The 16,383-nt window shown below is 33.3% G+C and overlaps 2 protein-coding genes across 2 annotated transcripts; one reads left to right on the top strand and one right to left on the bottom strand.

The window, feature by feature from the left end:
- The first annotated feature begins 5,129 nt into the window (after window positions 1-5,129).
- On the top strand, window positions 5,130-9,983 carry LOC107470994 (protein ENHANCER OF LHP1 1). Its single transcript, XM_052255048.1, is given in 11 exon segments — window positions 5,130-5,440; window positions 5,671-6,782; window positions 6,914-7,090; window positions 7,263-7,667; window positions 7,984-8,118; window positions 8,224-8,279; window positions 8,372-8,471; window positions 8,645-8,761; window positions 8,872-8,998; window positions 9,107-9,181; window positions 9,184-9,983. Coding segments are annotated over 11 exon segments (2,991 nt in total). The 5' UTR covers window positions 5,130-5,160; the 3' UTR covers window positions 9,591-9,983.
- A 458-nt stretch (window positions 9,984-10,441) lies between these two features.
- On the bottom strand, window positions 10,442-13,440 carry LOC107470983 (uncharacterized). The gene is made up of 5 exons (XM_016090419.3): window positions 13,176-13,440; window positions 13,006-13,076; window positions 11,806-11,909; window positions 11,030-11,087; window positions 10,442-10,953 (listed from the first exon to the last, which is right to left on the bottom strand). Exons 1-5 carry the CDS (start codon window positions 13,269-13,271, stop codon window positions 10,845-10,847), a joined length of 438 nt encoding a protein of 145 aa, XP_015945905.1. The 5' UTR covers window positions 13,272-13,440; the 3' UTR covers window positions 10,442-10,844.
- Between the last annotated feature and the right edge of the window lie 2,943 nt (window positions 13,441-16,383).

Here is a 16,383-nt window from a genome sequence, read left to right as displayed (position 1 = left end):
CCTTTTCTTATGAAAATGACACGCTATAAGTAATTTTAATTTATTGCATTGATAATATCTAGTGTAGCAAAAGAGGTAGCACATAGTTGAGTCTATTTACCAAAGTTATTGAAATGAAAAATACATGACAAAAGTTGGTAGAATTTTGTACACGTTTGGGTTAGTTTAACTCTCACTATTCACTAATGGACGTGTCAATGCGAGACAAGGAGTATGAAAAAAAAAGGTAGCTTTGTGATTTTGATATAATCTGATATTAAAGACGATTTTTTTAGAATTTTGTAAATATTTAGTTAGTTTATAATATAAATAAATTAAAGAACACATTCATTTCTGATGGGATGTTCTGTCTTGAGCTTTAATTATAATTTCATTATCAAGTAGAAAGTAGAATTTTTTTGAGAAAAAAAAGAAAAAAAATTATGTATATGATATCATATGTACTTATTTATTTATGAGATGAAAGAGTTGGGCAGCTAAAGAATAGAATAAAATTCTCCAATATAACACTATAGAGCACCTACAGTCATCAAAGTTCAACATATAGCATCATCATCATCTATGAATTAATATTCTACTTTTCAATGAAAAAATTAATGAATGACAAGGACGAGGAGAAACTTTATTTTCAAAGAACATTTTCTTCTTACTAAGAGAGTTAGAAATTCATGGACCACCACTTATTTTATAATAAAGCCAAGGTAAAAAAGTGTATAGTTGCTAGCTATCATGTATTTATAGTATCAAATATGAATCATGACATTTAAAAGAGGAGAAGAAAAAGAGAGAGAAGTTTGGATAGACATATAGGTATAGATATAGGATGAAAATATACGAAAGATTAATTAACAAAAAATATATTTGTGCATAAAGAAAATTTTGTTAGAAAATTTGTAATTGATACTATTTTGTTAGAAAATTTTAGATATACCAATTTTCATATAATGGTTCTTTTCATACTAGTGTAATAATCCGCGCTAAGCACGTGATAAAATTGAAATTATAATTTTAAACTTTTTTGTTAAAATTAATTTGAATTATAATAATTTGATTAATAAAAAAGCAACATGTCATGCGTTGTTTATTTTTTCTTAATCTAGTGCTAAGTGTATCAACTCTAATGTAGTTATTAATCATTTTTATTAATCTACTCTAATGGTAAGCACGTGACGGTGCGACGGGTTTATTCTTTATGTCGTTGAGTGGCCGCTAAATTTGTTCACTTATTTCGGTTTACGGTTGTTTGTGGGCTTGGTTGTAACAGATAGCAGTTAGACCCCAATTATGATGAGTTTCATGATCTGGTCAGTAGAAGAGATAAATTGTTAGGTAGATTTATGAATGTAGGTGAGGTAGTTAAATGGGTGGGTTAGAAAGTTCTTTGATGTGATTGTGTTTGAAAAGATTGTCAGAAATTTTACGATAATCGACCGTATTTACTATACGTGACTCCTTCTTAAAAGTTATTCTACACACATGTGCAGTTGGAACATAAATCCTGCTTGATTCCTCAATCATAAAATTTGAGAAGACATAGACCTTCCCCTCGATCAATTCATTCTCAAACATCTTTGCCAAATAACTCTGATTGATTGAGTAATGAATTTTATCACACTGTAAAACAAATTAAATATAAAAGATATTAGCATTTATAAAACTTTTAAAAATATTTATAAACTGAACCTAGCATTACTTGAAAGAATCATGAAAAATAATCAACTAACTCTCACTTTTCACTAATGGACATGTCAATGCAAGGAAAGGAGTATGAAAAAAAATAAGGTTGCTTGGTGATTTTGATTTCAGCTGGTATCAAAGACAATTTTTTTTAGAATTTTGTATATATTTAGTTAATTTATAAAGTAGATAAATTAAAGAACACATTCATTTTTGATGGCATGTTCTATCTTGAGCTTTAATTATAATTTCATTATCAAATAGAAAGTAGAAAATTTTTTTGAGAAAAAAAAATTATGTATATGATATTATATGTACTTATTTATTAATGAGATGAAAGAGTTGGGCAGTCAAAGAATTGAATAAAATTCTCCAATATAACACTATAGGGCACCTGTAGTCATCAGAGTTTAACATATAGCATCATCATCATCTATGAATTAATAGTCTACTTCGCAATGAAAAAATTAATAAATGACAAAGGCGAGGAGAAACTTTTGAAAGATCATTTTCTTCTTACTAAAAGAGTTAGCAAGTCATGGACCACCACCTATTTTATAATAAAGTCAAGGTAAAAACGTGTGTAGTTGCTATCTATCATGTATTTTAGTATTTATAGTATCAAATATGAATCATGATATTTAAAAGAGAGGAAGAAAAAGAGAGAGAAGTTTGGATAGATATATAGGTATAGATATAGGATAAAAATATATGAAATATTAATTAACAAAAAATACACCTGTATAAAAAGAAAATTTTGTTAGAAAATATTTGATATACCAATTTTCATATAATGTTTCTTTTCACACAAGTATAATAACCCGTGTAATAACCCGTGCTATGCACGTGATAAAATTAAAATTATAATTTTAAGTTGTTTTGTTAAAATTAATTTTAATTATATAATCATTTGATTAATAAAAAGTAACATGTCATGCATTGTTTTTTTTCTTAATCTGGTGTTAAGAGTATCAACGCTAATGTATTTATTAATTGTTTTTATTAATCCACTCTAATGGTGAGCACGTGACGGCGCGACAGGTGGGCGGCGATGGCGAGAAGGTGACGGCGAGATGGGTTTGTTCTTTATGTCGTTGAGTGGCCGCTAGGTTTGTTCACTTATTTGGGTTTAGGGTTGTTTGTGGGCTTCGTTGTAACAGGTAGCAGTTAGACCCCAATTATGATGAGTGTCATGATCTGGTCAGGAGAAGAGGAAAATTGCTAGGTAGATTTATGAAAATAGGTGAGGTAGTTAAATGGGTGGGTTAGGAAATTCTTTGTTGTGATTGTGTTTTAAATGATTGTCAGAAATTTTACAATTATCGACCGTATTTACTATACGTGACTCCTTAAAAGTTATTCTACATACATGTGCATTGAAACTTGGAAGATAAATCCCGCTTGATTCCTCAATCACAAAATCTGGGAAGACATAGATCCTCCCTTCGATCAATTCATTCTCAAACATTTTTGCCAAATAACTCTTGATTGAACAATGAATTTTATCACACTGTAAAACAAATTAAATATAAAACATATTAACACTTATAAAGTTATTAAAAATATTTATAAACTGGACATAGCATCACTTGAAAGAATCATGAAAAATAATTAACTAACCTTATCATCCATTAGAACTATTTCTTTGTAAGCCGTCTTGCTCTTGTCAAATATGGATGAGATTGTTCATAACCTTATAATTCTTGCCTTTATTTTTCAAACTTGTTTCATCACATAATCTATTATAAGCAATACTATTGATAGAATCGTAACTAGTAGCCATTAGGTATGAAAAATATTATTGATAAAATTTAAATACTAATAAAAATACTATTGATTAAAATGCACGTGCTTCATAGCTTTAGAGTATAAAATGTACGGATATGCATCCTCAACTGAACGAATGGCTTTAGAGCCACAAGTGGTGCACTCATGAGTTCGGTTTGGAAGTCCCAAATCAGAATAATTAATCTGTGGACGCTCTTATATTTCTAAAATAGAGGCATTCTCTTGTAAATGTGAAATTGATTAATATCTAATAGACGATTAGTAAGTGTAGATTACACATATTTCATTTATAAGGCAAACAATTGAAAGCGAATGCACATAAAATCAAGAATATATTTAACTATATCTTGGTCAGTTATAAGGCCAAACTTTATTCCTATTATGCATGGGAAGAGATTATCATTCATGGTAGTGTCCTCTTGTTCCGAGAGAACTGATTGCTACTTCCTTTTCAAGAACAATCCTCTCTACAATGATGATAACTCCAATGTTTTCTCTTGTCTTATTCACTTCGGTGTAAGAACCAAAGTACAGAAAATATAGACGGCATTATTATTTTTTTCGTAATATTAAATTTTTAATATTTTTAATTCTACAAATTTTAATCTCATTTATTACACCTTATCAAATAAAATTATCTTCACATAAAATAATACAAAGTTATTTTCTCATTATATTCTAGATTTGACATTTTTTAAATTTTAATTTTTTGTAGTGATTTTTTTTATTTAAATGATTGTATTAAATAATTGTTAAAATTTTCATCTTTTGAGAATTTCTCTTTGAATTATAAAACAACAAATGTGCACTTTTATATATTATGGAATTTTCTAATTTCTTTAAATTTAAACTAAGAATATTTGTATAATTAAAAAAATTAAAAATAATTACTATATTTATTTTGTGAAATTAAAAAAATACAAATAAATATAACAAGGCAAAAAATTATTCATTATTACTCACAAATAAATATAACAACGCAATATAACTATTCATAGAGTTATACTTCAAAAAAATATTAAAGAAAAAAATATTAATTCATAAAACTTTTTTTTTAGGACTTTGAATGCCAATGTATAAACTACAAATAAAGAATGTAGGGCTACAAATCATGCTTGTTTGCCTTAATTATAAGAGACCCATTTGTTATTAGAAAATATTTTCATTATTTTGGGTCATAATATAAACAGTAAACACACATAAATACTGTTTGGCTATAATACTAACCACAAGTTAAGAAAATCTTATCAATGAATTTTAGAAGAACCACAAAATTCTTTCTCCACCATAGACAAATTCATGAATACGTTCTTGCTTCAATGAAAGTTTGAATCAGCGGTGTTGAGAGGCTGAGGAATGAGGATGCAAGGCGTAGAATTCTGGTTTGCCTGTAGCCGAAGCATTATTTTCAACAAAGTTAGTATCCACTGTAAAATTAGTAATTTTTAAGGGTTAATGTGAAACATGTGAATAATTCTAGGGCTAATATGCAAAAACAAGAAATTAAAGTTAGTCCCGCTGTAAAATTATTTTGGATTTTGCATCCGTCCCGCCAATTCTTGAAAACACAAACCCCATATTGGCGCCAAGAAAAGAAAGCCCTTCCCCCATTTCAGATTTATTCATTATTACTCTCTTCATTCCCATTCTACAAAACCCAGAACTTAAAAAGTCATAACATAACCCGAAGTCGCCATGAAGATCCGGTCGGTGAAGCTAAGGGAGGCTCACGCCAACAAGGGCGGCCGCCCTTCCTTCTGCTCCGTCCTGTGGGACCAGCAGGCTCGCCACCTCGTCACCGCTGCCTCCTCCGACATCTGCGTCGCCCTCCACGACCCCCTCCTTCCCTCCTCCACTCCCCTCAGGACCCTCCGCCACCACCGTGACGGTGTCACCGCCCTCGCTCTTAGCCCCAATTCCACTTGCCTCGCTTCCGGATCCATCGATCATTCCGTCAAGCTCTACAAATTTCCCGGTATTTTCTATCAATCTTCACTTCTTGAAGTTGGATCTGATGCAATAATTTACTTTATTGGGAAGTTCAAGTGATAAATTGCTGTTTTTCTTTAGTTTTTATCTTTATATGTATAGTTTCCTCAATTCCTGAGTATGTTGTTTACTTTTCCAATTCATTGGGAAAATTTTGTCACAATTTCTAGGCTTCAATTAGATTTGATTGGGATTGACCTATTGATACATTTTCAGCTGGAGAGTTCGAGACTAATATCACCAGGTTTACTCTTCCAATTCGTTCCTTAGCATTCAACAAATCTGGGAGCATGTTGGCAGCTGCTGGTGACGACGAAGGAATCAAGCTCATAAACACAATTGATGGCACCATAGCTAGAGTCCTCAAAGGCCACAAAGGTTCTGTTACTGGCTTAGCTTTTGACCCCAATGGCGAGTACTTAGCATCCTTGGACTCGTCTGGAACCGTTATTTTCTGGGAGCTTCACTCTGGGAGAATCCTTCATAACCTCAAAAGCATTGCTCCTGATAACGGTTTAGATGTTTCGACTATGAATGTTCTCAGCTGGAGCCCTGATGGTGAGATGTTGGCTGTTCCAGGGTTGCGAAATGATGTGGTGATATATGATAGGGACACTGCTGAAAAGTTGTTTTCTTTGAGAGGGGATCACGCACAACCTATTTGTTACTTGGGTTGGTCGCCCAATGGAAAATACATGGCTACAGCTAGTTTAGACAAGCAGGTTCTTATATGGGATGTTGATAGGAAGCAAGATATTGATAGACAAAAATTTGATGAGAGGATATGTTGCATGGCTTGGAAGCCAATTGGGAATGCCTTGGCTGTTATTGATGTTATGGGGAAGTATGGTATCTGGGAATCTGTTATCCCTTCATCTATGAAGTCTCCCACTGAAGATATACCTGAGAACAAGAAAAGTAACGGGCTTCTTTTCTTTGAAGAGGATGATGAAGAAGTAAATAGTGCAGGCGGAAGCTTGAGTGATCTTGGTGAAAATAGTAATGACGAGTCTGAGCCACCTAGCAGGAAAAGATTGCGAAAACAGTCACTGAGTGAGGAGAATTTGGATATTGATGGTATTGGTGGTGATGAGATTGATTTGTTTCCCAAGGTTGAATCTCATAAGAAACGAAACCGCTCTCAAAAGGAAAAATTGGATGATGTGAATGTGGGTTATAGAAGCACAGTTGCTACATCTAAATCAAAGATGCAGGAGGCATTTCAACCGGGATCCACTCCTGTGCAGCCGGGAAAGAGGCGCTTCTTGTGCTACAACATGCTTGGAAGCGTAACCACTGTTGAACATGATGGATACTCCCATATTGAGGTAATGCACTTGAACTACAGACTTATAATTTAAGCTCAAAGTTTCAGCCTAAATTCCCACAATCTCCATGTGCATTCTTTGTGTTGATCATTTCTTCAAGCATATTTTAATAAGTTGTAATCTTGTTACAGATTGATTTTCATGATACTGGAAGTGCTCCACGAATTCCATCAATGACTGATCATTTTGGATTTACCATGGCTGCTTTGAATGAGAGTGGAAGCGTCTTTGCAAATCCTTGCAAGGGGGAGAACAACATGAGTACTCTCATGTATCGCCCATTTAGTAGCTGGGCAAATAATAGTGAGGTTAGATTATAGGCATAATTAGTTAAAATCAGCAAGTTTACAGAAGATATTTGATTTACAAGATGTGTGATAAAACATCTCTCAACTCTAATAGTGTGTTTGTGTTAAAATTCTGTATGATATGAAAGTCTACTATATGCTCACTTTGTTTTAAATAATATAAATTGCACAGTGGTCCATGCGCTTTGAAGGGGAAGAAGTGAAGGTGGTTGCACTTGGTGATGCTTGGGTGGCTGCAGTAACTAGTTTTAACTATCTTCGCATCTTTACTGAGGGTGGTTTGCAGGTTTGTCACACATTCCTAGATAATTTAAATTCTTTTTCATGTTCAGTAACTGAAGACTGGAGGCATGATACGCACTCAATGTAAAAGGAATTATGGATTTAAAAGGGTAGACAAATAACAAAGAAATCATAGTTGTTGGTAGTTACGCTCCAGCATTTGCTTAGTTTTGAAACGTTTTCACTGCAGAGGCATGTTATTTCAATAGATGGGCCAGTGGTTACTGCATCAGGTTTCAGGGATAAGCTTGCAGTTGTTACCCATGCCTCTGCTTGCCTTCCCTCCAATGATCAGGTTGGTTTATTCTTCATGGTAGTTCTGTAAAGTGTTGCTTAAATTTATTATAGTATACTGTTACCAAGGTTATCAAACTGTCAATTAGCTTGTAAAATCCAATGCGCTTACCAGTTCAGGTCCCCGAATTGAGTTTACAAGTTTGCCTGAGCTCCACAAGTTTAGGTGAATTCTCAAGTTTGATATCGTTGCCCATAGCTCTTCATTATGCTTTATCTATTCAGTATTTTAAGAGACTGTCTTGGTGGCAGAGCATAGAACATAAAAACTTAACTAACTCTTTACAACAAAATAATATATATTTTGAAACATGCAGGTGCTAGAATTAAGAGTATTTAATCTACTTCAGGGGACCCAGCTTCTTCGGGGTCGATTGCCAATAACTCCTGGTTCTTCTCTAAGTTGGTTTGGGTTTAGTGAAGAAGGTCAATTGAGTTCCTATGATTCCAAGGTACTGGTTTTCGTTAGAAACAAATGGTAATATTTGAGACTGTTTCTCTTTGCTTATGAAAGCATCTTGTTATAATAGCTCTGATTTGTTAAGTTTCTGATGTAGGGTGTGCTAAGATTATACACAAGCCAATTTGGTGGTAGCTGGCTCCCGCTCTTCAGGTTCAATATTTGTTTTATTAATTACATATACATGTTTAATATGTTTTTATGCATGACATTTGGTGATTAATCTTGTAAATATTTCAATGCAGTGCTGCTAAGGAGAAGATTGATGAAAACTATTGGGTTGTGGGGTTGAATACAAGCAAGTTATATTGCGTAACATGCAAAAAGCCTGAAACCTTCCCACAGGTATGAGTATGGTAGCTTGATGTATTCTGTGTCTGAGTAAATCTTGTATGAGCGCAATCCTAAGAATTTATTCGTAGATACTCTACAAAAATGTTTGTGTCTACACAAGAATATCTCCACTTTTTTTTTGTGTAAATGACTAAATGGCCATTGGATTTTGACCTGCTTTTCAGGTGTTGCCAAAGCCAATCTTCAATGTACTAAATCTTTCATTTCCTCTTGCTTCCTCTGATTTGGGATCTGAAGCCCTTGAAAATGAGTTCATATTGAACAACATGCATCTGTTTGAGGTTTGTACTTATACCCTTTTCAATTTTAATGGTCATTATTCTTAGCCTTTTGTATTTGTTTCTTTATCAGTGCTTTTCAGTAGCTGAAATAGTAAATATGTAACCTGCAGATTCAGAAAAGAATAGAAGAAATGGCTAGTGCTGGCTTGGATACTAATTCACTTGATGATGAAGCCTTCAATTATGAAGCAGCACAAGATAGATGTATCCTTAGGCTTATAGCATCCTGCTGTTACGGTGAGTTCTTGTAACATCATGCTTGTGTTGCCATATCCGTGGCTGTCTCTCTCAAACCTGAACAGTAAAATTGAAAAAGTAGTCATCTCATGTATTTGGATGTTTCAGGTGATAAACTTGTGCGTGCGACTGAACTTGTAAAGCTTTTGACACTGGAAAAATCAATGAATGGCGCAATAAAACTTAAAGGCTACTCAATGAGATGAAGAACACTACAGAAACAAAACCCTTTGAAAACCATGTTGTGCCCGTCACAGCTGATGCTTCCTTTAGCAGAAGCAAGATGCCAATTCAAACTGAAGCCTCCAAAACAGTAACTATGTCATTATCACCACCAGGATTATCCGCTCCATCATTCACCAAGATAGACAAAACACAAGTAGCAAATACACGTGAAAACGCAATGTTAAAGGAAACTGTGAAGGCGAAGCATGTAGAAGATGAAACAAGTAACAAAGCAGTGAAAGTGGATGCTCCTTCTCGTTCTCATTCACATGACCAATCTATAAGGCAGTCAAATAACAAGTCAGAGGCCAGTTTGGTGAAACCAACTCGGCCTTCTAATCCATTTTTGAAGTCTTCTGTTAAGTAGAGAAATTCATCTTTTACTTTAATGAATGATAAACAATGAAGAGGGTTCAGGTAGTTTATGGTTGACAAAGTTATTACAAAAGCATAAAGTGGCAGAGAAGATTCAAAATCCTGTGTACATTACGCAGAAATCTTAGTGTAATTATTGTTTGAATTCATAATTCTTTAGGACTCTTAGATTGCATGCATAGCCTCGTTCAGCACCTGGAATATAGTTACATTTTCAAGTTGAAAGCATTTATATCCTCTTTTTCTTTTTTTGAAACTAGGGTGTTCAGTATTCACCGTCAAAACTAATAATCATCGAAGGATAAAGCTCCATTTTAGGTCAGTGCTGGCCACAAGGTTTTTCTTTCCATGCTCAATGTTGTGATTTGAAAGATTACCATTTTGTTTAGGAACTACTAGACAGATGTAACTCCTTCCAAATTCCAATTCTTGATAAGAGAGATCTCTTTTATTGAGATAGCCTCTTGTCAAGTTGATGTTTTTATGAGATCTGAAAGTTTCAGACATTGACAAACCAATATCACACTACATATACACTATATATAGACATTTAATTGCTAATTTAAGATGAAACTGGCTAAACTAGTTATAGGTAAAGATGCTAATTAAATTAAAAACTAGTTAAGCACAAACTAATCCTAAATCCTAATTCTTTATCTCTATTAGGACAAAATATTGTGTCTTGCCAATTTCCTAAACTTATTGAATTAAACTGAGACAATTATCTAACCGAACTATTTGAGTAATTAATCAGTATACTTCTTTCATAAAACAAAATACACCTTCAAACTTTAGCTTCAAACTCATACCCATAATAAGTGGCCAGAAAGTCAGAATAGCACATTTTAGAAAGTCAACTGAGTCTTCAGACAATAAGGCTCCTTATGTTAGGAACTGACTTATCTTTTTCTTTTAACTGAGATAGGAACATCATATAATAATAAACATAACAAAGACAAATTAATATTGAATAAAAAATGCAACATTGAAAAAAGAAAAAGAAAAAAGGGCTTATTTACTTTGATTAGTATATTGAATCATATGAATGGTAGTAGCCCTTTACACATAATTATAACCACAAAAACCATGGCCCAGAAACCTTGTTATGGGCATGGAAATTGATGGTTTTGAGGCCATAACCATCTTTTCAGGGTCACAAGATCCATAATTTTCCTTTTCACGATGCCTTGATTTGCATGGTGTTCACTGTGACAGCATATTCCTTGTCATGCTTCTGCATCGAAATTCAATTCTTCTTCGGCAAGTGCTTCCCATTTGGGATGGTAGTAGATCCGTTGCTGCTTTGCTCTTCAACACCTACAACAGGATCCGTATATGACCGGAAACAAGGCAACCTAAACAAGCATTTCATTAGCAAAGATCAATTTCTTGAACATTGAACATGTTCTGGTGCATAGCACATGCTTTTACCTGCTTGACTTTATAACTTCATCCCCTATTGTTATTTGCTCATCAAATATGTTGTTCCCTGCAAACAAATATATTTACTATCACCTGAAACTGGATTATTGCGCAAGTTATGGCTTATATTTCAGCATATAAAATAATAAAAGCCTTATGAAGCAAATTTGACTAGAAATGAAGCACGAAGTCTTGTCCTGTTTTTGCTTTTACCCTACCTTCAGATGAAAATGATCATACGATAACATAAACTTGGTTGGACCTTGTATAGATGATCAGTTCAAATATGAATTAAGGAACGATAAGATATTTTGATTCCTGTACAACATTACAACATGCTGCTGTTTTCATACAATACTACAGTGTTTCATCTAGTTAGTATAATAAGACATCAATAATACTTGTAATTTCTTTTTTTACTTCACTACTTTATATTCATCACAACATTATAGACAAAAACAAAAACTCTCTTAAGTTTCTTTCTTTCGTTTTTTTTTTCAAGACAAATTCTCTACTTAACTACAGGTAATTATGAATAAGCATATATACAGACGAAGTTGAGATTATGCACTGCTGGATCATATTCAAGTACAGGTTACTTATGAAGTGATCGTAAAATAAAACCACAACTTCAAACAATAGAAATTATATGAACTGCTTCAAAATAGTCAGCAGCACAAATGCACAATGGATTCTGAATGGTTAAATATTATGAATCTGTCATGGTAGTCAGTAATCTAGAAGGGAAAGCAAGTATCTCATGTTGCATGTAAAGAGAGTGATACCTCCAAATACTGTTTTCCCAGAGAAATACTTTGCCATCAAACGACGAGTGTATTCGGCATCATATTTTCTGAACCTTTCAATGCACTCTGTGCTGTCCAAATGACTGAAAATGAGGAATAGAGCACATTATCTTCATCTGAACAAAGATCTTGCAATAAACAAAAGAGGGCCTTTCAAAGCTCTATGACTTCTAAAATTTAAGGCACATATTTTCAGGGCGTTCTATGCCCCAAACAAATAAAGGGTGATGCAGAATCATCTCTGACAATATAAGTAGCACAGTGGCAAAATTGATCTCTTTTAGATAACTTCATACGGAAGGAGTTTTTGTAATCTTAGAGATCGGGCAAAGTACTAGCTCTGTAACTGGATAGATGTATGCAATCTTATCCCTACAACTATGAGAGATTGTCTCTAGGATATAAAGCTATAACCCACAACCCAAGGCAACAACCTAACCTGTCGCACTAAGGCTCACCCTCTATCTTCCAAGATAAACCATGTGAAATTTAGCCCAGCAATGTTTTCTAGTGTTGTGCATAGCTAGCTAGGTATTTCCAAAAAGTCGACGTCACCGCATAAAATAACTAAAAGTCAACATACTCATGCTCTATATTTCATCCTTGAGGTGAACTTAATTATTTAGCACAATAGCTCCTTGGACCAGAACAACTTCAAACACAGGCCATGGCAACCTCAAGCTCGGTCGGTCCCATTGTGCTAGGAAAGATCTTCCTCAAGCATATTGGAGAATCCACTTTCCCACCAACCTATCAGCCCTAAGCTTAAGGCAAGAAGCCGGGAACATAGTTCTCATCATTATAAGTCCTGTTTCCCTTGTGTTAAAGAGACACAGATCCATCCATCCATCCATTAATTCTCTTATTTATTAGGTTGGGGAGCATACTATCTTTGATTTGAGGCGAGGCATGCACATCATCTACCTCAAAGAATTACATGCAAACAAATGCAAAGAATAACAGCAAACTTCAATATTTAATATTGTCAATGATGATAAACACACACAGTCACTATACTACAAGAAGCTCCTTGGACATTCCAACAGCTTTATAACATTTTTTTTATTTTTCTTTTAAAAGAAAATTCACACTCCAAGAGATACAAAATTCAAGAATCCCCCCCATGAATAAACTATTTACAAAGCAATTCAAGAGTAGTGGGTTAAAAAAAGAACATACTCAAGTTCATCAGGCAAGTCAAGTTTTTTCTCTTCAGTATGAGAAACCCCATTGTTTGTGGCAGATTCCACCTTCAATTCACCAACCCAAAACCCTCAGATACTTGTGGAAAAAATAATATGGAAGAGGCACGTGCATGGCACATGCGTAAAAAAGAAGCGGAGACTGACCTGGTTGCTCTTCGGAGAGTGAGGGTTGGAGTTACCGGAATCGGCGGCGGAAGGAGGCGTGCGTCTACCTGGGGAAGCTGAAGCTACGCTTGCCATTCCTCCTCCTCCTTCTGCTGCTTCTATTCTTTTTTTTGGGGGGGTTAATTAATTTTGTTCCTTATTTTCGCTTTGGATAATTTGCAAGCTTCTCCCCCTTTGTGTTGAGTGTTTGACCCAATAAAATAAGACCTGATCTTTCAATTATTGAGTTCCCACTTTATTCAAAATAATGTTGAAATTCCATACAAATTATTAGTAGCAGTATATATATGTCTGCTCTCTATGGTCGAATAAAGTCTATTAGTCTAACATAGGATTCACTTGCTATTTTTCTCATATAAGAGTGTTATCATTTTTAGTACTATAAAGTGAACTTGTTGCCATAAATATTAATATTTGTTTTAAAAATTAACATGATTTATTTTTATTGTTTTTCAATTTTAATAAAATATAAAATAGTAAAAAAACTAATATATCATTCATCATTAGTATAAAATAATTTTGGGTAAAATTCTAAAAATGTACTCGAATAATTTTTTTGTTAACAAAAATGTATCCGAATTTTGCTATCGATAAAAATGCCCTCAAATATTTTATAAACGCGACAAAAAATATCTAATATTAAACATATATTTTTAAAAAAATGCCTTAAAGATTGAATTTTGATGCGATTTTTTGCAAGCATGATTAGAAAAATGAGATTTTATTATTCTTAAAATTTGATGATTTTTTGCTAAGTATATATATTTTTGTGATTTTTTTAAAGTATTATTGGTTGTTGACAAAAAAAATATATACTTAGCAAAAAATACCAAATTTTAAACATAAAAATATCTCATTTTTTAACCATGCTTGCAAAAACTATATGAAAATTCAATATCTAAAGTATTTTGTGAGAATACATATTTAATGTTAGGCATTTTTGTCGCGTTTTTAAATTATTTGAGGGCATTTTTGTCGATAAAAAAATTTGAGTGTATTTTTGTTATTGACAAAATTATTCAGCTGCATTTTTTGTGGTTTACCCAATAATTTTACATGTGCTATCAATTACGTTTTACCATGTAAGAAAATATATGTAGTTAAAAGGAATTAAATTTAAATTTTTTAAATAATTATTTTAAATATTTTATTTACGAATATAGGTAATTTAGCCATAATTTATTTTTTTATGTTTTGTTATTTATCTCATTTATTGTGTAAACAACTTGATAGTGAATATATCTTGTTTACATTATAAACGATTATACTGTAAACGAGATAAGACACAAAATTCAAACATGTAAGATGGGTGCACCCGTGATACGTTACATGTTAAACGTATCTCGTTCACAGTGTAAAAAAATCGAGCACAGTGTAAACATGATACGACCACAACTAAATTATTTACATTGTAAAAGAGATAGATGACGAAAAATTCAAATAAGCTATATAAGGAGTTGCAGGTGTTGGCATTTCTCACACAACATATCAATTCTTCTTCTCCATTCTTTTAATAAATTTAGTAAAAATATCTACTGGTGAATATATCTTTATGAATGTATATCCTAATTATCACATAAGAAAAAGTAATGATGAGGTTGTATTTGAGTGTGATAATCCTATCTTTTTGCATAGTCCTCGTTGAGATTCTCTGTCTAAGTTAAAGAGCCTAATCTTGACAAGCATGGATGATAATAGGACAAAGGAGGTTGGAAGAGTTGGGTATAGATTGTTAGCACTGATCAAAAATAGAGTATTTTGATTTTGTATTTTTTGCCTCGATGGTAATGAATATGTGCGGCTAGTATTTGATGTCCATGAGAGAATCATGTCCCAATAAGTGATAGAGTTTTCTGCAGAGGTTAGTGATGTAGGAGATAGTGGTTATGGACATTTGAATTTTGTCCAAGATAACCCACCTCTTGCACCATGCCCTCTGCATTGCGCTAGTCTAATGGATAACATAAACGTGAGAATACATTGCGGACAATAATGAAATTAGCTCTACTGAGGATGAGGAGGAATTTGTACCTGAGACCCCAATAGGTGGATCAGTTCGATACCTTCTACCTGTCCCACAATCAGTTCTGGAGTTATCAATTATAGCTAGCCATTATCGCACGCTGAATCTTTGATGTGATGCATGGGAAAACTTTGTTTTTCAATATGGGAGAGATGATTACAACACAGATGACGGTGTGGAGTTTCGCATTGGTCATAGATTCAAGAGCAGAGAGGCCGTTATGTTAAATGTGAAGAATTATAACATTTGGAGGAGTGCCGAGTATAGGTTTATGGAGTCTGATTGAGTAAGGTATCATGTGCATTGTAAACAATCTGCAAATGGATATTCTTGGAGTCTACGGGTTGCATTACGATATAATCTTAGATATTTGTAAGCCACGTCTTGATGTCTCAAATAAATTTATTGTTGTTTATCATGATGATTGTCGAATAACATATAAAAATCTCATTTTAATCCCATAGGGAGGTGCGTAAGTTTCGATGATGATAAATTCATATTTTACGATTATTTTTGGCTTGAAAAGAGTGAATTTTATCAACTTTTGTGAATTTCTCTATAATTATGTTTAATTGTTAAAAATGTGATTTTTATGCTTTAAATTGTCAAATTTAATTCACTTTTATCCCATTCGATACTTTGATATGTTTGTTTGAATGATTCAAGGGTTACAAGACAATGATGGCTTGAAAGGATGAAGGAAAAACATGCAAAAGTAAAGAATTCATGAAGAAATAAAGATTGAACATTTTTTAAGTTGTGCATATGCATGGCTTGTGCATACGCATCTCTTCCAATTCGTGCGTACGTATGGCTTGTGCGTACACATGACTCGCAGTACGTGACTCACTTAAGTTAATACGTGGATCGTGATTTCAGGTCCAATTTCGCCCCAATGCAAAAGCATGAACTAAGGGGGACCGACCAAGTAGTGTAGCAAATAGTCTTAGTTTAGGTTTTTATTATGATTTAGGTGATTCTAGAGAGAGGAGCTCCAAGTTCTCTCTAGAATTCTGGGATTTTTAGAGTTATTAGTTTAATTTTTCTCTAGTTTTAGATCTTGATATTGTTTTAGTTTATTTTTCTTTATGTTTTCTTGCTCTATTATCTTAGTTCACTTAGTTTTTCTTGTTAGTTATTTTTGCTATTTTTATTTTATGAACA

This window comes from Arachis duranensis, chromosome 10 (genome assembly GCF_000817695.3).
Source record: "Arachis duranensis cultivar V14167 chromosome 10, aradu.V14167.gnm2.J7QH, whole genome shotgun sequence".
Taxonomy (NCBI): domain Eukaryota; kingdom Viridiplantae; phylum Streptophyta; class Magnoliopsida; order Fabales; family Fabaceae; genus Arachis; species Arachis duranensis.
This window is presented reverse-complemented; position numbering and strand designations above follow the sequence as displayed.

Excerpts from the sequence above, each read along its gene's own strand:
- LOC107470983 (XM_016090419.3), bottom strand. The coding sequence starts at position 13,271 with ATGGCAAGCGTAGCTTCAGCTTCCCCAGGTAGACGCACGCCTCCTTCC. Across the intron at positions 11,910-13,005 it reads GACTTGCCTGATGAACTTGA|TCATTTGGACAGCACAGAGT; the intron begins GTATGTTCTTTT and ends CCTCATTTTCAG. Across the intron at positions 10,954-11,029 it reads GAAGTTATAAAGTCAAGCAG|GTTGCCTTGTTTCCGGTCAT; the intron begins GTAAAAGCATGT and ends ATGCTTGTTTAG.